At 44.5% G+C, this 23,110-nt stretch overlaps 1 protein-coding gene and 2 long non-coding RNA genes across 17 annotated transcripts in view; 1 reads left to right on the forward strand and 2 right to left on the reverse strand.

Moving 5' to 3' along the window:
- The window catches only part of KIAA1217 (KIAA1217 ortholog), a 293,787-nt gene that overhangs the window by 203,762 nt on the left and 66,915 nt on the right, over positions 1-23,110 (forward strand). For 12 of the 15 annotated variants that reach the window (XM_045534890.1, XM_045534964.1, XM_045534927.1 and 9 more), the window contains one exon: positions 17,297-18,129. In XM_045534890.1, the coding sequence (XP_045390846.1) occupies positions 17,297-18,129 (833 nt within the window). Of the gene's footprint in view, positions 1-11,378; positions 11,649-17,296; positions 18,130-23,110 lie in introns of those variants that run through there. The other 3 variants (XM_045534907.1, XM_045534920.1, XM_045534982.1) reach the window with 1 other exon arrangement.
- Positions 5,631-7,869, reverse strand: LOC123626131. The gene is made up of 3 exons (XR_006730747.1): positions 7,835-7,869; positions 6,142-6,293; positions 5,631-6,048 (listed from the first exon to the last, which is right to left on the reverse strand). It is a non-coding gene; the product is annotated as an uncharacterized LOC123626131 (long non-coding RNA).
- Positions 9,277-10,683, reverse strand: LOC123626132. The gene is made up of 3 exons (XR_006730756.1): positions 10,637-10,683; positions 9,623-9,794; positions 9,277-9,524 (listed from the first exon to the last, which is right to left on the reverse strand). It is a non-coding gene; the product is annotated as an uncharacterized LOC123626132 (long non-coding RNA).

A 23,110-nucleotide genomic window follows, 5' to 3' on the forward strand; every position in this document is an offset into this window, starting at 1 on the left:
GGCTTTAAAATGAAGTTCAAATAGGGGATTCATAAAGGGAAAGAGTAAAACTTCTTTATAGATTATAGGGTTGAAAAAAAATGAACCATTTTAACGTCAGAATCAAATCTAATTCTTCTTTAAGAATTTTCAATGGCCAGGCGTGGTGGCTCACGCCTGTAATCCTAGCCCTCTGGGAGGCCGAGGCAGGTGGATCGCTCGAGGTCAGGAGTACGAGACCCCGTCTCTACTAAAAATAGAAATAAATTTTCTGGCCAACTAAAAAATATATATATATAGAAAAAATTAGCCGGGCATTGTGGCACATGCCTGTAGTCCCAGCTACTGGGGAGGCTGAGGCAGGAGGATCGCTTGAGCCCAGGAGTTTGAGGTTGCTGTGAGCTAGGCTGATGCCACGGCACTCACTCTAGCCTAGGCAACAAAGTGAGACTCTGTCTCAAAAAAAAAAAAAAAAAAAGAATTTTCAAGACCTTCAGCATCTTATTATTTAGCCCAAAAGAAGAGCTGTTCATTCAATCATTTTTGCGCAGGTTTATTTATTCAAGTCCTCCCCAGATAAGAGGTGTGAATTTCTAGCTTGTCACTGAAGCTAGAGGATCCCTTCCGATTGTGCAGGCAGCTCACTCCGTATTCCCGAAATACACAAAATATGTTTGGCTCGGTCTATCGACACGTGTACATGACTTCTTTCTTTTTTTCTTTTCTGGTGACATCAAAGGTCATGCTTTGCCTTGCTCTGATTTCACTCTTTGAACCTGTTCTTTTTCGTTTGCCCTGGATAGAGTAGGAAGAGCCACGACACAAAAACCCAGACAACAATAAGAAATCATAATGATGTCAGCAATGGTGACACCTAATTTAGAAATAGCAGGGGCCTGATCTACTGGGGGACTTAAACTTCCATGCGTGTTTTTCATGAAAGTTGCCACCTCTGCAGCATGGTATTTGTGGTCAGGGTCTGAGAGCTCCTTCTAGAATGTGCATCGAGTGCCGTTCCCTGTACTCACGTGCAAGGAACAAGGGGCACTGGATAGAACACTTTGTAGACGGTTGACCCCGTGCAGTAGGCACTGATGGAACATCATGGACACAGATCCACAAACTGGATGCCATTTTTGCTTGCTTTTAGAAGCAAATCTAAAAATATATTTCCTAGCAGCTGTGTAACTGCAAAACAAAACAAAAAAAAATCTCCACTGCAGCGTAATTTACTCACCAGATATCTACAGGGTTCAGACCTTAATGCTTCAGAAATTTGCTGCAGATTTTACCGTATATATTTAGACCAAGGAGCCTATTAGCTTGTGATCTGCGAGAACCTCTGCATTCTCATGAAAATGAAAAATGTGCCACTCTTGGCAACCTAAGGCTATAATTATGTTAATCTGACCATTTTAAGACTGAAATATGTTGTTTTAAAATGTTTCTGTATTTTTATTATTCGTAACAATGATCTGAGGAAATTTAGTGAAATGCTAATAAGTTTCTATTCAGTATCACTTTGAGACTAAAGCAGAAAAATGAGTCAGATGTGGAATTTTGATATTTTTAATTTTGGCACAGAATTTTTATCGACAGATATGTACTCATATATATAGAGAGAGGATCTTAATATAAAAACTACCCAAATATAATTTTATATCTTAAATATAGCTACAGTGAGTATATGTGCGAAGCTGTCTTGGCATATATATGCAATAACAAAACATCTCTACATTTGCATTAAATCACCATTCTTGGCTATGCCAAAAAAAATGCCAAAAATTAATTTTGAGTTATATTGCAGGATAAATGTTTTCCTATCAAGAACTATCCTAGAGCCTCCAGATCCCTGTTTTTAATATAAATGTAGAACAGGACTAGAATAGATAATATGGTTGAAATTCTGAGAACATCCAAAAACTTATCTTGAGCTAACTGGTTCAGCCTCCTCCTCACCAACCAAAACTTTTATTCTGGCGGCAGGCAGGTAATGACATGGTTCCCCGAAAGATGTGCTCACAGGTGACAAGATGAGAAGGGAATGAGAACAATCCAAAGCAAGATGTAGGTAATCATCCGTCTCATAATGATGATAAGGCACTGAAATTTGAGCCTACTTGTTGTCAGACCAGGGTGAAATGAATGAGGAGTCTTTTACATAGCCTGATCGGGCTTGCAAATCATCAATTAATTTGGGAATGGGAATAAGGAAAAGTACCTTCTTGAATGCGAGTCTACGGTGTATATTGGATGATGTCTTTGGGATACAACACAGCTCTGTGTTCTTACACTGGCTGCATCAGAATCTCCATCCTTCTGTGAGTTCTTGTGTTTCAGAAAAGAATGTATCATTCTCTTCATCCTCCTATGAATACATTAAGTGAGTATAATCCATTTTATTCCTTTTGCCCTGTCCCACAACTCATGGAGCGGGCCCATGAATGTTCGTTGGCGATGTTGGTAATAATGCATGTGAATCACACTTTTTTGCATGCAAATATGGTAGCAATGACTGCGCTCACTAGATATTCACAGCACCAGAAGAGTAAGCGTGGAAGGTGTTCCTGAGCCAGGTTAGCAGCAGAATCGGGGCTCAGAGTTCAGTGTCAGGACCACAGTCACTGTCATGAGACCATAGCTGACAAGACATTCTCAGGAGGAGAAACCAAGGCTTTTGAGTCATAATCCAGTGCTCACTTCACCACACCCTACTGCCTTCCTCCAGTAGGATGGTACAGAGGAGTGCTGATTGATGAGGACGATTAAACCTTTTTAAAAAAAATATTTGGAAACTAATTTGTATACTTCAGTGCATCCGAGGAGAAGTCATCCAAATAGAGCCAATGTCTTACCCTAATTTTAAGAAGGCATCTTCTGTTTATTGACCTTTATATTCCTGCCCTCTCTAGGAGAAATTTTGCCCCAAGATTACTTTTTGGAAAGAGAATAAGGGTAATAATGGGCAAGAGGTTGGGTGGGGCATCGGGGGAATATAAGCCACTTTTGGTTCAGCCTAGAGCTTGTTTCTCTTTAAAGTGAGTTGAAAACTCTTGGTACTAATCATGAACTTTGCAAAGCGCTCCATGGATTACAGAGCATTTTCTTCACATGCCTTACCTCCTGTGTGGCACAGAAGGCTTTCCTTTCTGGGGACAGTGTATAGGGGAGCAACTAGACAGTGTCTACAGCCTGCCTGGCGTGGCATTTTGTCCCATGGAGCACGACTTCTTTGTGTGGAGTTGCTGGGCCAGTAGCTATCTGTTGGTTTCTCATGAGCTACTCAGACTCAGGTGTGCAGGGCTTCCCTTGAGTGTAGGAGTGCTCAAAGACCTGGATGTTTGTTGTTGGGACACAGGGAAGCAGATCCTGTCTCTGAGGAGGAAGCTCCTGTTGATATCGGACCCTGTGGGGAAGAAGGGACTGGCTGATGTTTGGGTAAACTCCTCCAGCTGTTGGTGCAGCGCAAGGCCTGGCAGGGTGTGGGCGGAGACGCCCGCCAAGCCCAGCCTGAGGGCACGCACAGCTCCCAAACTGGTTGTCTTTGAGGCTGTTATTTATCCAAATAAGGAGAAGCAGTGGTTTTGCTGATCATCTCAGATTTCCGAGCCACGCTCACTGGCTAGCTGGCTGACTTGATATTTGAACTGCAAACACGAAGGTATTCCTTTGAAATGGAGCACTCTTGTGGGGCACGTGAATATCCTGCAGTCATTGTTTGGAAGATGTTTTTTCCCCCACCATTTGTAGATAACATTAACCTGGTCTGGTCTGTTTTACCCTTCTCCTGTGACTCTTGCAACACTCAGTACAGGTGACTTTGTTCATGTACCTCTGGACCTGATTTTAGACAGAATAATACTCATCTCCAGAGGTCCTTGACCCATTGCCCTCCTTTGAAGAGCATTCAAAGGCAGTCAGATCTCCACACTGACTTCTTAATGCTAGAGTGCAAGATTGTTCTGGCACTTCATAGATCCCAGCCCTGTTATTGGACTTTGGGTAAGGCATTCAGAGTCTCTGGGCCCCAGTTTGTTCATCTGTGAAGTGGGATCATAGTGTTTATCTGATGGGAATGATGTGGGAATGAAATGAGGTCATTCTGGAAAGCATTTGATAAGTAGGAAATCTCCAAAAATGTTCATTTCCTTCCATATTTCCATCTTCTCCTGGCAGATTTAGTTGAAAATATTTACCGAGAGAGAAACTTTAGGTAATTATGATCACCATCCAAAGTGCTTTAGGGTTTCTGAAGTAGGGTTTAACCAAGCCCACAGTAGAACAGAGACTGTGATATGAATGTTCCGTGACCCTGTATTACCACGTCCTTCTACTCACCAGAATGGTGGCTCTCAAAGAGTCGTCCCTGGAACAGCAGGTCAGTGTCACCAGGGACCTGTTAGAATTGCAAGTTCTTGGGCACCACCTAGACCTACTACATCAGACACAATGGATGTAAAACCCAGTGATCTGTATTAACAAACCCTCTAGGTCTGTGGTCCCAACCCCCAGGCTGCGGACCAGTACTGGTCTGTGGCCTGTTAGGAACTGGGCCGCACAGCAGGAGGGGAGCAGCAGGTGAGCGAGCCAGTGAGGCTTCATCTGTATTTACAGCCGCTCCCCATGGCCAGCATCACTGCCTGAGCTCCGCCTCCTGTCAGACCAGTAGCGCATTAGATTCTCACAGGAGCACGAACCCTACTATAAACGGCACATGCGAGGGATCTAGGTTATAGCTCCTTATGAGAATCTGAATCCTGATGATCTGAGGTGGAGCTGAGGCAGTGATCCTAGCTCTGGGGAGCGGCTGCAAATACAGATTATCATTAGCAGAGAGGTTTGACTGCACAATAAACGTAATGTGCTTGAATCATCCCAAAACCATCCCCCAACCCTGGTCAGTGGGAAAATTGTCTTCCATGAAACCGGTCCCTGGTGCCAAAAAGGTTGGAGACCGCTGCTCTAGGTGATTCTGCCACACACTAAAGTTCCTAGAGTAACTTTCTGGTTGGGTCAGTAGTCTATCGAATCTCTCAGGGCACCTGGCCTTCCCTACCTCTTGTCTCTGACCATGCCTTACTTCCTGCCTGGAATACCTACAAAAGAAACCTCTCGGACCCACTTCAGTCTCACCTCTTCAGAGAAGTGTTCCTCAAGTGCTGCAGCCAGAAGGATCTCGTTCTTCTATGGACTTCAAGAGGATTTGTCTGTCATACTCATTTGACACTTGGCAAAGTCATTCTTGCTCTGTCATGTTGTTAACATTCATGGACATGCTTTATTTTTTCCACTGGAATGTAACTTCTTCAAAATTGGGACTTATGTCTTAACCCTGGGCTTTGAATATATGGTAGCTGCTCAATCATGGACCCACCGAATCTTATTGGAATGGGCTTTAGAGAAAGTCTAGATCAGACTTATTTACAGATGAAGAAACTGAGACCACGTGTGAACACCTGGACCAGAAGGAAAGTTCTATGATTCCTTATTTGGTGTTTTTCGCCCTTCTCCACGCTGTGCTGACTGCTGAGAGACACACCTGGGGACATTCAGGGCCACTGGCCTGGCCCCAAAACTAGCAGGTGCTCTTATGTTCTCTGCCACAGACTCCAAATAAACCCAAGGAAAACAGATGGGTTTTCAAAGGTATATTCATTTCATTTATAAACCTGGAACCTCTTAGATTCTTAAATAACTAATGAAAACTGGAAAAATGCAACATTTTCCACTCATGAGCCTGTAGAATTGTATAACAAACGGCCTCAGTTTTCAGCCTTACACATGAGGATTTTCCCAGCTCATGTACTCAGTAGGCCTAGGATACCCCACGGGACTGCTTTTGGTTTTGAAAGTCACTGTTGACAGTACAGCAAGTGGCTCTTCTGAACCGAGGAAGAATTGGCACAGGGGCTGTTCTGATTCTGATCTCCGTCCTTGTCTTTCCATGTTTATTTTGAGGAGAAATTGAACTTGGCGGATTTGTGAATTATTGTCCGTCGTTATTATCCTCCGGGGCTCTTCCCTCACACAGTCTTTTCTTCTCATGACATCTGGGCTGATATTGTTCAGCTGAGGATCAAAATAATGGCACAGCTAAAACACCTTTCATCAGAAGTCATCTATAACCCTCCCTGTAAAATCGGCCCTGCTGACATGGCTCACCTTGTGTTATGTGTTTGTTCTCAAACTCGGTAATAGAACAAACACATACCCTGCTGCGATCGATGTGAAAACAGCAGAAGGCAGGCACTGGGATGATTCCAGCAGAAGGGCTCAGATTGTAACCCAGGTCCGTGGAGGTGGTTCCAGAAAAGCTGTGAGCAAAGAAGGAGAAATGAAAGGATACCCGAGGCAGGTGTGAAGGGGTTAAATCTACCAGGGAACACTCGGTGGTAAGAGACTGGGGCTGCGTGAGCCCATGAGAAAGGGACTATTGAAAGCATAGGCGTCCTGAGATTAAAGTAGCTCCATTGTGAGAAGACAGTGACAGACCAAGAATTAAGGACCATTTGGTTTCCAAGTCAGCACCTACCATTCCCCAGCGTGTCCACCGCCATGTTCTCTCCTGGGCCCTGAAAACCCTCCTGTAGGCTGCAGTTGTATAGCATGAAATTCTATACAGATCATCATCATACTGTTTAAGTTTGGATATATCACACCATCAAACTAAAATATATATACTTAATAATTCTCACATTGTTATAGTCATCCTAGAGCTATATAATGCTGTATCTAACTTTTTTTGCTCACAGCCTAATCAACGTGGTCAGTTTCCCCCATTGAAAAGGAAGACCCAATGCTTCTGTCAGCGGCACGTGCCTCTCTGAGAGGTGTGGTCTCAGGAATGTCACCCAGTGGGGGAATTCGGGTCATAATGGCAATGAATTTTAATCAGATAAGACCCAGATATTTCATTCCATAAATAATCTGGTGTTTGTGACTGATAATGAAATACGAATGTCAGTGTGTACATACTCATATATGTGTATATGTAGATATATGCACATATATAACTAATATGTGATATCTATATAGTGATAACTAATGAGTGATATATAATATATAAATATATGTAAGTATAATATATAAGTGTAATACATACTGTTATGTCTGTTAGTTAAATACAACATATATAATTAATCATATAATTAATATTACTACTTTTGATGCAAGTAGAGAAGACCTAATAGTAAGTCGAGAGTACCTAGACAATTGGATCCCAAGCCCACAGAGATGTTGCAGTGATTCGTTTCCTTTGCTGTGAAACTCTGGACCTGGGAGAGAAACCAACGAGCTACTTCTCAGATGGAGTTCTCCATGTTGGACCCCAAAGGCCAAGAATCAAGCCAGTAACCTCTCAGCGATCCCGGTTGGGATGGCATTAGGAGCATGATTTCTCGCAGAACGGCTCCCACTGTCCAGGAGGACACGTCATTTCATACTCACATAGTAGAGGGAGCGGTGAAGCTGCAGCTGCCTGAAACGGGGGTTCTTGCTGCTGCTCTGCTTACTAGCTATGTGAAGTTGGGCGAAGTTCTTAACTCTCTGCACTTCTGTTTCCTACCCGTTCAAATGGGGATAGTAACACCTGTTCTGTGTCTTGCACTGAGTTCTGGGGCTCATGAAATAAGGTCACAGTTGAGAGCACTTTGTAAACTGCAAACTGCCGGGTGGCTGGAGTTGGGGAGCGGCCAGGTGCGGTGGCCCACACCTGGAATCCCAGCACTTTGGGAGGCTGAAGCAGTAGCATTGTTTGAGGCCAGGAGTTTGAGACCAGCCTGGGCAACATAGCGAGACCCATCTACAAAAAATTAAAACAAGCAAATGAAAATTAGCTGAGCCTAGTGGTGCATACCTGTAGTTCTAGTTACTTGAGAGGCTGAGGTGGGAGGATTGCATCAGCCCAGGAGTTCAAGGTTGCAGTGAGCTGTGATTGTGCCGCTGCACCCCAGCCTGAGCAACAGAGGGAAGATCCTGTCTTAAAACATACTAATAAAAAGCCTTTGTTAGAATAAGAAGTGTTATGAGCAAATAAAACAATATATCACACATTGCAGGATGTAGGTTGACAAGTTAAATAGGAGTTTCAAGAACTGTCAGAAAAATAAAGTCTAAAGCATTGAAAAGTTATGGTTGGGTGACACAGACAACTTACTAGCAACAAATCTAGAAAACAACAAAAGGGAGTCGTGCATAAAAGAAGTATCCATCCAAGAAATGGGTGGATGTGCACAGATAGAGATAAATCATGAGAAGGAATTATTTGTACTGTCTGTTGCAAGTGGTAGAAAGAAGGTATTGTTTTACAAACTGTAACTATTTTAGGTACAAAAGGAGCTTGTCCTTGGCCTGGGTGGCAGGGGAGTGGCCTCACAGAAGATTGAGTATCAGTGCGAGAAGGGCATTTTTCTTTTATCCATCCTACAGCTCTGCACAGTTATCGATTGTGGCTTACAAGTTAAATGATTTATTTAACATGACTTCTTTATTCCGCTGCAGACTGCGATCTTTCATCACTGTTGGATACAGTACCGGCCAACCTGGGCTGGCACTAGAGGGCTCAGCGGAGTTCCTCGTGTCAAAATATTTATGGAAATTATGCTCGTCTTAAATATAGCCATAAGCTAACCGCTGAGTGGCCCTTTGCTTCCCTGAGAATTAAATGTGGGCAGTAGTCTGTCTCATGTCTAGGAGACGTTCCATTTATGATCAAGCATTAATAGGTTCACTAAGACCTTAAGACTTTGCAAATGACAATCTTTTCCATTTTAACCATGCAAACAAGAGGAATTTGAACTTTTTCCAACATCATAACCACTTCATGATAACACCTTCATGTGTATAGGCACAGTTTAGAGTATTTTTAGCATGTGTTTTTTTTTTTTTGAAAAGCCAATAAATGAATAAGAAAGGGAAAATAGGATTAAATTTCACAATACTATTGGCCTTACCAGAGCATGAAAATTATTTCCTGGGGAGGCAATTCTGAATATTTACTGGCATTTCCGTTTGTAACACTAACTCAAAAGGAATAAATTGTTTCCACTTTGCTTGTAGCCCCAGTAAGGAGAGGGAGAGGGAAAATGAGTGCGACTCTTCATACATTGCTGGGAAGAGTAATTTAACAAGGGCTGTAGCATCCCAAGGTAGCGCAGGCTGAGAAGGATCTGGTGAAGTCATCAGACCACAGCGTGGGGGTGTTAGGGGTTGGGTGCTCTCACACTGAACCAAACCCTGTGGCCAGTTCACCTGAACGAGCCCTCCTCTGCAGAGCGTCACCCACTCAGGCGACGCCAGTGGGACCTACAGGGCACCAGAATATTGTTTAGGAAATTGGCTTGCCTGGTTCATTAGCTGGTACTCTTGGGGCCTTAGGATGCTGAACTCCCCCTCTCTCTTGGGTGAGCTCCATGCTTGCTAGAGAGCATTTAACTCATCCTGATTCACCGCAGGATGGGTTTGGCTTGCAAACTCCTGACAGTGAGTGACTCCTCTGCTAATGACGAAGCCATGCGTGCACGCTGCAGACGGTGCCCCGGAGCATTCTGAAAGTGAAAGGAAATTGCTGTGAACACGGCCGGAAGGAAGGGATGGGAGAGGTAAACCAGACCTCCTCTTGCATTGATTGAACCCACCGACTTACATTATACCAAGGTCAACAGAAGCCACCTCTCTGGAAGGTAGCTGACATGGAATGACATGTTGAACAGGGCGTGAGTCACTTAGCCAAAGAGCAGGGAGAGTTCGCTGCTTCTGCTTCCTGGGGGGCAGCCTGGCCCAGGACACTTCCCATGCAGCCACTGGAACAAGCAGCCCTGCACATAATACGTAGGTAAATGACAATAAAGAGCCGTGTGTGTTAGCACGTCTCACGCCATAAAACAGGAGTCTTTGGGGGATGTGGTAGGGGAGGGGTCGTGGCTTAATCAGACAAGAGAAACCGATCCCACATCCCCCTTCCTGGAAAGCACGTGTTTGACCGAAGGAACAAAACCTGCCAAATGTCTACCAGATGCATCAGGGGCTGATGGTGTGTGTTTCCCCTACTCTGGAGAGAAATAACAAACCCTTGCTGATTTGATTAAAAACCAAAACAAGAGCTTTTGAATTCCTTCTGCTCTTTTCCGACCTCTTAGGTGGCATCCGTTACAACCACCTCATCCAAATATTGTTTCTCATGAGACATCTTAGGAGGGTGGCAATGTCACGTGCCCCGTTTTCCCCTCTTTTAAATAACTTAGAAAGTGATTTGATAGCAGTAAACAGTTTTTTTAGAAATCTGCAATGGTGACTGAATTTGAACTTAAAAGACGTCATAGCATTCTTTTGGTCAGCAAAAACAGCCTCTAAAAGCCTTGAAATGTTTTAAAAATGCACAGGCTGCCCGGAGCGTGGTAGCTGGGTGTGGCATGAGGCCAGTGGGGCTTCCAGCCCGGCGTGTGGCATGTGGATTTCCTTGTTGCCTGGTTCCCACTTGGATAGCTTTGGGTTCCACTCGGTCCCCAAGGGCTCAGCAAGCACGACGGTGATTAACCAGAGTCTACCTGCCTGCAAAGGAGATGCTTGCTTTCGCCTTTGCCTTTTGTTAGCAATGCGTTAACACCTGTCCTCGGCAGGAGTCACTTGGTGTTATGGACACGAACCTACCTCCTCGTACCTGTTCCCCTGCAAGAGGACAGCTGTGCTGACAGCAGCTGCGCTTGGGGGAGTCTCTGGAGACTACCTGGCCTTCTCCTCCTTCATCCTGTTTAGGGAGGGGCGGAAGGGCTCTCGTTTCCTTTCTCAAATCTCCTCTTTGCACAGCATGGCTTGCCCTCTCTCTCTTTTCTTCCCGTCTCGGATATATTTTCCAGGTTGATTGATCGCACTTGCCCGGCGCTGTGCAGGACGGATAATGGCTGCCACCCAAAGTCCAGCTTGGTAAATAAAACCAGGCTGGTTAATTAATAGACAGCCTCCTTGTCGCCCTCCCGTGTTATGAACCAGTGGAAGAGGCTCTCGTTCCCTCCAGTTGCCAATCCCCAGACTTCAAAAGTCCAGCAGCAGAATGAGTGTTGGGTGCTGGTCTGGGTTTTTAGAACAGCACCCTCAACTCAACAGAAAAGTGATCCGAGGGTTGGTCCTCGGGGTTGGGTTTTCTGATGGTTTCATTTCTCGGTGGCTGGTTGTTTGCTTGTTTTAATGATCCCGTTTGCCTTAGGAAGAATCTCTGTTGTAATATTTCCTTTACTGTTAACCCATTCACCTAGGCCTCTGGGAGCTGGTGAGTGTTCTCCCTGTAAGCAATTGTTGAAGGACTGAGTCACCCATGCGCTAGCCTGTGGTTGGATGTGGGTTGGCTGAGGTTATTCAGTGACTAATTTCCAAGGGGAGGAGAAATTGCCTTATCATAGGGAGGGCTACTTTGTATCCATGCCCGTGGCAGCTTCGCTGAGAAAACTGGGTAACACAGAATGATCTTGTGAACGCTCAAGCTGGGAAACTTCTTAGGACCTCTGAGTCTTTTGTGATGCTTTTTGTCTCTGAAGAGAGAGCTGTTTTTTAAAATACCCAAGTATGGAAGCGACGATTTAGATGAAGCCAGCAAACAAAAGAATTGTGTAGCCGGGAGCTGAGCCAATGTGCTTGTTCACGGCGCTAGTTATACAGGTGATTTTCCTTAAGAAAAAGTAAGTGGCTTTAATTCTTTGAGGGTGAAAGCGTCTTGAGAATCCTGTACGATTTTCTTCGGTTACTTCATTGTGTGGTCTGTTTGAGTGCTATGTTTACAAATTCTAGACTTGGGAAGGGTGGGGTTTGAAATACAATAAACTGAGGATAATATTCCCTTTCTGCAAAGAATATATGTATTTTAAGTGCTCCACAGAGAGACATGATTACATGAGACAGTTTCCCAAAATGATTTTAAATAAACATTTTTCATGCTAGATTTTTTTCCCCCCAGAAATAATTTTAAGACGTTCCTTCTTATCTTACTGAAACTTCCGAATGAGGGATATTTGATTTGACTTACTGGGCTTTTGGGAAATGGAATATAGCTATATGTAAGGATTCCTAACTCGAACTTCAGATAATTAATTTGGAACCACCCCAGATATTTTCTGGTCTTCCAGGAGAATGAGGCAAACAGCATCTTGGGCTGCCGTGCCGTGGGCAGGGACACCAGCCTCTCAGCTGGGACCATGGTAATGAGGTTCTGGAAGAAACCAACTTGTTTCCAAGAGCTGGAAGGACTCAAACAACCAAGACACAATAGTGGTTTGGGCAGTAATGGAAAGAGGGAGGGACATCACCCAACAGAGCAGATAAATGGGGGAGAACATTCTCGTTCATAACATTGCCAGCATCTCTCGTGCAGATAAAGTAACATTTTCTGTGTCTGGGCTTAGGTGCAGACAAATAAGTCTCTGTGTTATATTTGGATAAGGTGTTAGAAGAACCTTTATTTTTGTCTGTAGGTTGTCTCTTTCTTGCTATAAAATGAAATTCTTGAAAGACATGAGTGTTAAAATCTTCCGGGGAAAAACTGTCAATGCTATAACATATCCAGATAATTTTACTAGGAGAAATGAGATGATAGAGAAGATTAAGCATCAGAGATATTGTTGGTAGAACAAAGGATTCAGACATATTAAGGCGAATGGCAATTGTGTATGTGTGTGTATGTGGTGTTTTGTTTATTTCATTTTGCAAGTTTAATATAATTTTCTCCTAGAAGGCCTGACTTTGAGCCCCAGTGTAGACAAAACCCAGTATGTATTTCATACCATGTCTTTACTCATTCGCCAAATAACAGTTTAAAAACAAAACAAAATGAAATTGTGTAGGTGCCTGATTCCAGGAAGATCTCTCCATGGAAAAGACCACTAGCATGAAAGGCTGGGATCATTTTAAATTATGAATTACAGAATCTGAATCATCACCTTGTCTGAGTCACTCGGATAAGCATCTTCTGGAGTCTCTAAAGTCTACTTTTTATTCCAATGGCAAGTGGTCTCCTTGGCAGATCACACTGAAGAGTTGAAAACGATTCTCTCTTCTGATTTCCTCTTACCGTCCGCCACATCCTAAGAGTGAGTGCCTTTGGTTGGTCCGTATCCTTTAGTGTATGAACCCAACTTATCCAGTTTCAAGGGTTCATTCTAGTTGTGGGTTTAAAAAAAATTCCCACTGTAAAATGGGATCATTATGTCATTCTCTTCTTGGGCTCTATTTAGAGGCGAGGATGAAATGATCAGGGTTCTTTTTAAAACTCGGTCTTGGGAAGTCAGTCATAGCTTGGCAAACCAACATGAAGATTCTGCCAAAGGCTTTCAACCTCTAAGTCGCCTGTATTGATGGAGACATTCGACCTCAGCTTACCTGTTTTATCACAACCGAATCCTTGTACTCAGCTCCACTGTGGATAACTAAGGTTGACAGTGATTCTTTCAGTGACCCTGTTGGATGGTGGCAAGATTATTTTGATACGCGCCATTGCCGCCAGACCCACGATGCCAATTGCTCATGGCCCAGATCCATCCTCACTGGCCGAGGTCCCATCCTGGTTGGCTGCTCCCTGTGCCATACTGGATGTTGCCTATTAAATATTTTCAATATCATTGACATCCCCCATGTGAATGCCTAACACAATGTATCAGAATTATCTTTAATTAATTATTATATTTCTTTGGGATCTCATCTATACATGCTACCAGGAAGTCCAATGAGTTTTTTTTCTAATGAGATTTTTTTTAATGTTTCATTTTAAAAGCTATTTATATAATGTACCTCCTGACCATTTTTTTTTTTGCACATCACCAAACATGTTTTCAAAATATCTGTGCAGATACTTCTGCTGTTTTAAAGGATATTTACTCAAGATTTCATTAATTAAAATTAATTTTACATATTCCTTTTATTCATATTCTTTATCCTTCTAGATGGTTCTATACACCTTAGAATCATAATATCTCCTTTTACTCTCTTGCCAGAAAGAGGGAGGTTTCTGCTTTGTGTTAATTGGGGTCAAGGTCCCTCAAATCATGATGTCATCTGAAGCCAGCTAAGGGAGGAAAAAAAACAGGGAGTAGCGACTAATCCATTTAGGACTATTGTACATCCCAAGTGAGTTCTAGATGTTTTCAGTCTTTTTGGGGGGGGAATTAATAAGAGTAATGGCAATAGGACCTACCATCTGTTGTACCTGATTTGCCCCGGGCGCCGTGTGATGCTTTATACACAGTGGCATGTTTGAGTCGATGTGATGAATTTATCTTGATGTTTGTGTTGGTTGATTGTTGTGTTGCGTGATCTGATTAAATGGGGAATTTGCCCAGATACTCGCTGCTCGCTGAGCCAGTACCTCTTGTATTTTCTGACCTGTGAAGCCCTGTGTTGCTTACGGCCGAGCCACACCTTTCTTCTGATTGAGCTCTGAATGGTGGAACTCAGAGTGGGAGAGGTAGGCGTGGAGGTTCTTTGTTGTTCTCCCGCAAAACCTCTGTCACGTGGTTGCTCCAGCCATTCTGGAATGAGAATCAATCTCGTATATTATCACACAGTGACCTTGGGACTGTCCCTCTCGGTCCAAGGCAACGAACACCTGAGTCACGAGGGTGTTGAGCAGGCAGGGAGGACTGTCCCGGAAGGGACCAGGTGGAGCAGATGCACCTGGAGTCCAGCTTCAAGCCCAGGCCTAGGTGTGGACCCACAAGGGCCAGGACGTGGGGAGAGAGTTTCAGGGTGAGGACAGCTTGAGGATGTCGCAAGTTATATTTAGAGAACAGACTAGCCTATTGTGGTAGGAACTGTGTGTGTGTGTGTGTGTGTGTGTGTGTGTGTGTGTGTGTGTGTTGTGGGGGCAGTGGAGATAAAATTGAAATTGTAAGGAGGAGACTGCAACTCTGCGGGCCCCAGAAACAGTCTGGGCCCCAGAAGCAGGAGCCCAGAGGCCAATTTAATGGTGCTTAATTAATGTACACTCAATAGGCTTCATTTTGTTGCCACACGTTTGCACCTTGTTTGCACTTTTTTCCCAGAATTTTATGGGGGTGCAAACACTTTGGTTACCTATATTGCCTTTGCACTGCCCAAGTCAGAGCTACAACCGTGCCCATCCCCTAGAAAGTGCACACCGTACCCATTAGGGGTGAATTTACGCATCTCCTCCTCCCCCCGCCTCCACCTGCCCGACACCTGGTGAATGTTACTTCCATATGTGCACATAACTGTTTGCACTTCTAATTGGTCACTTGCCTTATGAAATCCACCGTCATATGTAAAACTCCCAGGTCGGGGATTTTGCAGGGCTGGAACAAGATAAGGAAGTCTCAGTCCCTGCTGGTTCTTCCTCTGCATTGTCATCTATGAGAGAGACATACAAAAGAATGTACCCTCTCCATGGCAGGGACTTGGACTTGGGGGCTTGTTCAGAACTGTGTCCTAGAGTAATGCGGGCTCTTAGCAAGTAGTGCTCAGTAAGTAGTGTTTACTAAACAAATGCATTTTATGATAAGGAATCAGTTGATTTGTATTCAGGGCATTGGGTTCTACTTCCTTTACAACCTTTTCTACTGTCTTTCCCCTGTCACCCACACTGTCACCCACACTGTCACCCACATTGTCACCCACACCGTGGGTCTCAGCTGCTCATCTTGGTCTTACCCCCCTCATCTCTCCTCATGCACTTCCCAACCATTTATACCCTTTTTGTTCGTCACATGTCCTGGAAGTCAGGACAGGGAATGTGGGTTCCTATGATGACACAACTAGAACGTGGAGGACGGGCCGAGGCTGCCTGTCCTTTCCCTCACAGCCATTCAGAGAATCTTAGTGGGCATTTCCCTCTGGGGCCTTGACCAAAGCAAAAATGTATCAAAGAATCATATCGTTCATGCATCCGTAGTTTTTAGTCTTGCCCCCTGCCAAACACAGGGTGTGGTTGCAGATTACAGTTGACACTTGAACAGTGCAGTGGTTAGGGGCGCTGACCCCCTGGGCAGTCAGAAATCCACGCATAACTCTTGACTCCCCCAAAGCTTCACTACTAACAGCCTGCTGTTGACTGCAAACCTTACTGATAATAGAAACAGTTAATTACCACAGATTTTGTATGTTACATATATTAGATACTGCATTCTTACAACCAAGTAAGCTAGAGAAAAGAAAATGTTGTTTAGAAGATCATACAGAAGAGAAATATATTTGCTATTCGTTGAGTGGAAGTGGATCCCCATAAAGGTCTTCATCCTCATCCTCTTCATGTTGAATAGGAAGAGGGGGAGGGGGAGGGCAGCTTGGTTTTGCTGTCTCCGGGGTGGCAGATGCGAAGAAAAGCTACACACACACGTGTAGTTCAAACCCGTGTTGTCCAAGGGTCAGCTGTAATTGCACTCTGACCTCCTGAATTTTCACTTCCTCCCAGCCTCTGGTTGCTAGTTTCTCACGGGCTCAGATAAAGAACTGGTGAATGAATGGAACTTCCCTCTGTGTTGTTCCTCGTGCATCTCCTCTTCCTCACTGGTCATGTCCTCAGATTGTATCAGCTGTCACAGATGGGAAACGTGGTTACTAACTGTTCCCCAGAGCTAACGGTAGGAAAATGCACTCGAGACAAGTTTTAGAAGACATAAGTGCAGCACTGTGGATACAGGAGCTCTACATTTATTAAGCACTATGACCTCAAAATTTAAACCGTGGCAGTATTTTTCGTTCAAACCCCACAAGGTTGAGCTCTACATGGGAGTATTCATTTCTTATAGTTGCTGCCACAAATTACAGCAAAAGTCGTGGCTGAAAACACCAGAAATTTATTATCTTACAAGTGTGGAGGTCAGAAGTCCAAAATGGGTTTCAGGGGCCACCAGCTATGTGTTGGCAGGGCCACACTTGCTCTGGAGGCTGTAGGGGACGATTGGTCTCCCTGCCTGTCCCAGCTGCCTGTCCCCTTGCCTGTTCCCTGGCCGCCTTCATTCCTTGGCTCACAGGCCCGCCTCTTGGCACCTTCCAGCTTCTCTCTCTATTTCTGACATCATAGCTCCCCCCACCCCGCCTTTCCTGCCTCCTCTTCCACATGCAAAGACCCCTGTGACTGCACTGGAGCCACCTGGATTCTGTTCTGCCACCTCACCATCCTTAACTTCATTCCATCTGTAAAGTCCCTCTTGCCACGTAAAGGAATATGTTCACAGGTTCCAGCGACGAGGGTGTGGACATCTTGCAGGGGACAGGCATTATTCAGACTCCCACATCCAGGAAGCCACGTGGTCACAAATAGAGACTTCTTTAAAAACGTGAATATCCAAATAGACGTTCTAATTCCTTGCTTTCTTTTCAGATGCAGAGAGAAATTGCGTATGCGAGAGGAGACGGCCTGGGCGCCTCCCGGCCTGGACCCACAGCCCACCCACCCCACGGGATCCCCAACTCCCCGCCGCCCACTCCCGTCCCGCATTCCATGCCGCCCTCCCCATCCAGAATTCCTTACGGGGCCACCCGCCCCGTGGTCGTGCCCGGCAATGCCACCATCCCCAGGGACAGACTCTCCAGCCTCCCGGTCTCCAGACCCATCTCGCCAAGCCCGAGCGCCATTCTGGAAAGGAGGGACGTCAAGCCCGACGAAGACCTGGGCGGCAAGAACATCGCGATGTACAGGAACGAGGGTTTCTACGCCGATCCGTACCTTTATCACGAGGGCCGCATGAGCATAGCCTCGTCCCACGGCGGGCACCCGCTGGACGTCCCCGACCACATCATCGCGTACCACCGCACGGCCATCCGCTCCGCCAGCGCTTACTGCAACCCGTCTTTGCAAGCGGAGATGCACATGGAGCAGTCGCTGTACAGACAGAAGTCCAGGAAGTATCCAGACAGCCACTTGCCGACGCTGGGCTCCAAAACGCCGCCCGCCTCGCCGCACCGGGTCGGTGACCTGCGAATGATAGACGTGCACGCTCACTATAACGCCCACGGGCCCGCTCACACCCTGCAGCCGGACCGGGCCTCGCCGAGCCGCCAGTCCTTTAAGAAGGAGCCGGGCACCTTGGTGTACATAGAAAAACCGCGGAACGCCCCGGGATTACCCGGCATCGTGGACCTTGGCCCTCCTCTAGTGGAGAAGCAAGTTTTTGCTTACAGCACTGCTACGATCCCCAAAGACAGAGAGACCAGGTAAGGGGGGGGGGGGTGAAGGTGGCCCAGGGTGGTCTGTGCCCCTGGGGGCCGCTCTGCAGAGGTCAAATAAGAGCACAAATGCAGGGTGCCCAGCGGGTGCTGTGGAGAGCAGAGTGGTGTCACAGTTGTCCTTTTTTGCAAAGAGTTTCTAAATCGGTGGGGACTGTTAGACACACTGACAGCCTTGTTCATAGAGGACAGGTACGCCAACAGCAGCCACTGGAGCGTGGTTCTAACAGCGTTATTATTCCTATAAATCAGCATAATTTGGAAGAAAATTGCGATTAACGGAAACCATTCAGACAGATAGATCAAAAGGGCCTAATAATTGATCTACCATTGAAACTAAGGAGCGAGTGGTTCCAGTTTTACCTGTTTGACATGGCAGTTTGTGTTTTTCCTTGTGGAATGCAATTTTGTTTTCTCATCTGGTGGTGGGAAAATAGAAAGAATGTGTCACAATCTATCTTCTAGGATGATAAAAATTGAACTTGCGTGAACATAAAATGGTTTGGATTTAAGACTTGTTCAGGGGTGGTGTTGAAATCAGAATTTTGCTAGTGAATGAGACACTTTTGGGTATCTAAATTTCTTCTTAAATAGATGTATATTTTATAATTTAACAGTCCAGAGCCTTCCTATTGTATCTTGAAAATCCTCCAAAATTCATCTAGTAATAGAAAAGCTCATTTGGATAAAGGGAATTTCCCTAGCCTGAATTGGTTGAAGGAAGTCAACATAATAATTATAATTATAAAAATCTATTCAAAGAAATTGAGTCCAAAAGAGGTTAAGGACGTTACCTGTCCTCATATATGGATCAGAAAAGGTATAAAAAATAAAATCAGATGTCAAGTTACTCAGTACCTTATTAGAACCATTGCTCCTACCTGAAAATGGCAATATCATTTATTCTTACATAACTGTATAAAAGGAAGACCAAAATTGTAAGTGGAATGTGAACTACTTTACCATTTTCACACACAAGTCAGAAAGCCCTGTCCCCTTTAGCAGAGTTTTATCATGAAAGGTCTTTCCCTCCTTATTTCTTCAATCATAGGGAATGTCACAACAGAAAGATTTTAGGAGGATGGAAAGAGAATGAATGTGAAAGTTTTGGAGTCATGCATGGAACAACAAATTCTAATTCTCTCCTGGAGTTAGAACAACAGCAACGGTGACTGGCTTGATTAAGCAGGACTGAGAAAAATTAAGAATTGCAAAATAGTATTTATTCTCTCCTTTCCAAAGTCTTTAGGAAGTGAAATTCTAAGCATCCATGAAAGGGACTCTTCTCATAACCATGGACAGCCAAGGGGTATGGGATAAACACTCATAGTGGCTCGTTAAAGCCAACCAATGTCACAACGAGAGAGGAATCTACTAAGATGTGCTGGAAGGCTTGGAAGCTTGTGCTGTGGGCTTCACAGAAAGGGTAACACACTGGTCCCCCGAAGCAGGCTGTGAGGCACTGGGTGGGAAATGGTGTGTCGCTGAGGGGATGGGACTTAGAGCTGTAAGAATTGAGTCCAAGAAACAATAAAAGACAGTCCATCTCTAGGAGATAATGTTGGGAACCTGAATCCCACCATCCCACCATCCCCCCAACACACACTGCCCCGCTTTGTGGGTAGAAAAGGATCGAGAGCTGGAGTCTGCCGTGATCATATTAAACTATTTCCACCTCTCTGGGTTTGGGGGATTTTGTCTGCTTTCGTCCCAGAACCTAGTCTGGTGTCACCATGTAATTACCACACATATGCAACTTAGTGAGCATTATTGAGCCCCATGTTTCCAGGGATTTAGTTATGAGAGAGAACAAATATGAAGAAAGCTTCTGCTGATCTGTGGAGGCTTCTCTGTACGGATCCCTGATCAAAGTCTTGAAGGATTTTAGCTTTCAGTACCATCGATATTCTTTTTTATTTTATTATTTTTTTTGAGACATGGTCTCACCTGTTGCCCTGGCTAGAGTGCAGTGGCATCATCATAGTTCACTGCAGCCTCCAACTCCTGAGCTAAAGCGATCCTCCTGCCTCAGCCTCCCAAGCAGCTGGGACGACAGGCACATGCCACCCTGCCCAGCTAATTTTTTAATTTTTAGTAGACTTGGGGTGTCACTGTCTTGCTCAGGCTGGGCTTGAACTCCTGGCCTCAAGCAATCCTCCTGCCTCGGCCTCCCAGAGTGTTGGGATTACAGGCGTGAGCCACCGCGCCCAGCCAACCACCAGTATTCTTTTAGGGCCTCCACTTCCTCTTTAAAAAGGATTTGCCAGCATCAGAGATTACCATTTTACCAAACCTCAGAAAATTCTATGGATTTCTCTTTTCCATGTTAGAAAACCTTCATAGAAAATCAAAATTATCATGTTTCCAGAATAACAAATTTTAGAAAAGCTGACTAAAAAAGATTAATGTTCACCTAAAACACACTGTCATTATCACTATCATATTCTGACATACGATTGTAATTATGAATATAATTTTACATTTTCACATTTTTCATTTTCCAAAATGTGAAATAGCCGAGGAAGAATTTTATCTCACACACTTGCCAAGGTGACTCCTCACCTGTTAACCAGCTCATCTCTGGAGGGTAGAACTGGAATGCTTGTGTGTATGTAGGCTGGCTAGATTCCTTCTCCTGAAGCCCCACACATATGCACAGATACACACAGACACACACACGTGCATCACACAGACATGTACACACATAACACAGACAGACACATATACCACAGAGACACAGACATGCACATTATACAGACACACACAGACAAACATACCATAGAGGACATACTATACAGACACACACGCAGACACATACACCCCACGCCGACACATGCAGACACACACACCCTACCCTCTACATTTAGAGTCACTCTTAAGAAAGATCTAGACACCCCCACTTATTCCTCGAGGCACATGACAAAAGTGAAGAATGATTCTCTAGTAAAAAGAACTTGAGGCCAGGCGCAGTGGCTCATGCCTATAATCCTAGCACTCTGGGAGGCCGAGGCAGGAGGATGGCTCGAAGTCAGGAGTTCAAGACCAGCCTGAGTAAGAGCGAGACCCCATCTCTACTAAAAATAGAAAGAAATTATATGGACAGCTAAAAATATATATAGAAAAAATTAGCCAGGCATGGTGGCACATGCCTGTAGTCCCAGCTACTCAGGAGGCTGAGGCAGGAGGATCGCTTGAGCCCAGGAGTTTGAGGTTGCTGTGAGCTAGGCTGACGCCATGACACTCTAGCCTGGAGCCTGGGCAACAGAGTGAGACTCTGTCTCAAAAAAAAAAAAAAAAGAACTTGAGTCTAGAACTGCCTGCAGCAACCCCACCTGTCCCCGCATCTTGCCCTCAACAGTGAATTGTGGGGCTCACACCATCCTTCCTCCTCCCCAGCTACAGCTCACAGTCTGCCCGGAGCTCAGTTTTGGAGAACTCAGTGACTGGGCTGCCATGTCCTGCTGCTGGGATATGTGTAAGGAGGAGGAGGAGGATGTGGGTGGCAGCTAGCAATTATTGAGCCTTTTACGAGCCAGGCACTATGCTGAGCAGTTCTGATACATCATATGAAGTCATTGTCACAACAGCCCAGTGAGGTATGTGCTGTCATCATCCCTATTTCACAGATGCAGAAACTGAGGCTCAGAGAGGTTAAGTAACTTTCCTAAGGTCACAAAGCCAGTAAGTGGTATCAAATGTCCAGGTCCACTAACGAATCGATACTTTTTTTGCCACTGTGCACTATCCTGCCCGGTGAGGGAGAATTATGAGACCCACCTTCACACAGCAGGGAAGTAAATTCAGGCGTAAACTCTAAGCATTTCAACCAGAATTCTTCAAAAATTGTTTTAGGACTAGATGCTAAGTAACTGCTCCTAAAAGATATTTACAATCATAAACACATGTAATTTGCATAATTATGCTGCTAAATATATACATGCCATTTAAAATATAACTGCCCTAGCTAGTATATTAGCACAATTATGCAGAAATAGGGAAAGAAAGAAGAGAACATCCTTGGTAGATTTTGTTTTGAAAAAATGCATCTGAATATTATGTCAAAGAAAATTTTAAAAATAAGAATACCAGAAACAATTACTGGAGCACAAAATTATAGTCCATTGTCTCACCCATACCATGATATTATTTAGAAATATTTAATCTGGATAAGTATTGTTAAAGAATCTTCAACCCCTTAAAGCCTAACTTCATGAGTACAGGGTCCTATAAAGTATCAAACCAATTTCTGCTGCAATTTTATAATATTAAAAAGCAAATAAATCTTGAGAGTACTTTTTAGATGAGACTCTCAAGTGAGATTTTACATCTGAGATGTGAAGCTAGAAAAACACAGGAGGGAGGCTGAGAAATCCGTGGCTGTGCTTTCTTGTGTCTCTGCTGGGTTCATATGCTGTTCCGAAGAGCACTTCAATGTAATAGCCCCAAAATCTGCAGGATGTTAAGAATCAGAGAGAAAAATTCTTTCTTTCACATCCAGACTCAGGAGACATCCAATGGTAGCTTTTTTTTTTGGTAGGCACATGATTTTATAACAGCTCTATTGACTTGAAAATGAAGAGCTTGAGACTAAGTAATTTGAACTTGATTCTCGTATTTCATCGTGTGCCTTGTTCTAATGAATTTGTCATCTCTCTTTTTTAAGATGCGTCAGTAAGCATCTAGTAATGACAAATTGTATCTAGAAGATCTCGAAAATACAGTGTCTCTAGTATACCATGTGTGATGCTAGGCATGTCCTCCAATGAGGCCATGGGCTTCAGGGTAGAGTAATAGACCACAGTTGACTTGACTTTCAGAATAGCCATTCTCGTGTCTGAGCTTCTAGAAAGAAAGCAATCTTGAGTGATGCAGTGGCATTACCCAAATGACTTCCCCTTAGCTGGGACTCCAGAAAGAAGATAAGTCCAAGCAAGTATCAGAGATTGTCCAGGGAGACCATGTGTGACAG

This window comes from Lemur catta, chromosome 1, assembly GCF_020740605.2.
Source record: "Lemur catta isolate mLemCat1 chromosome 1, mLemCat1.pri, whole genome shotgun sequence".
NCBI classification, from domain to species: Eukaryota; Metazoa; Chordata; class Mammalia; order Primates; family Lemuridae; genus Lemur; species Lemur catta.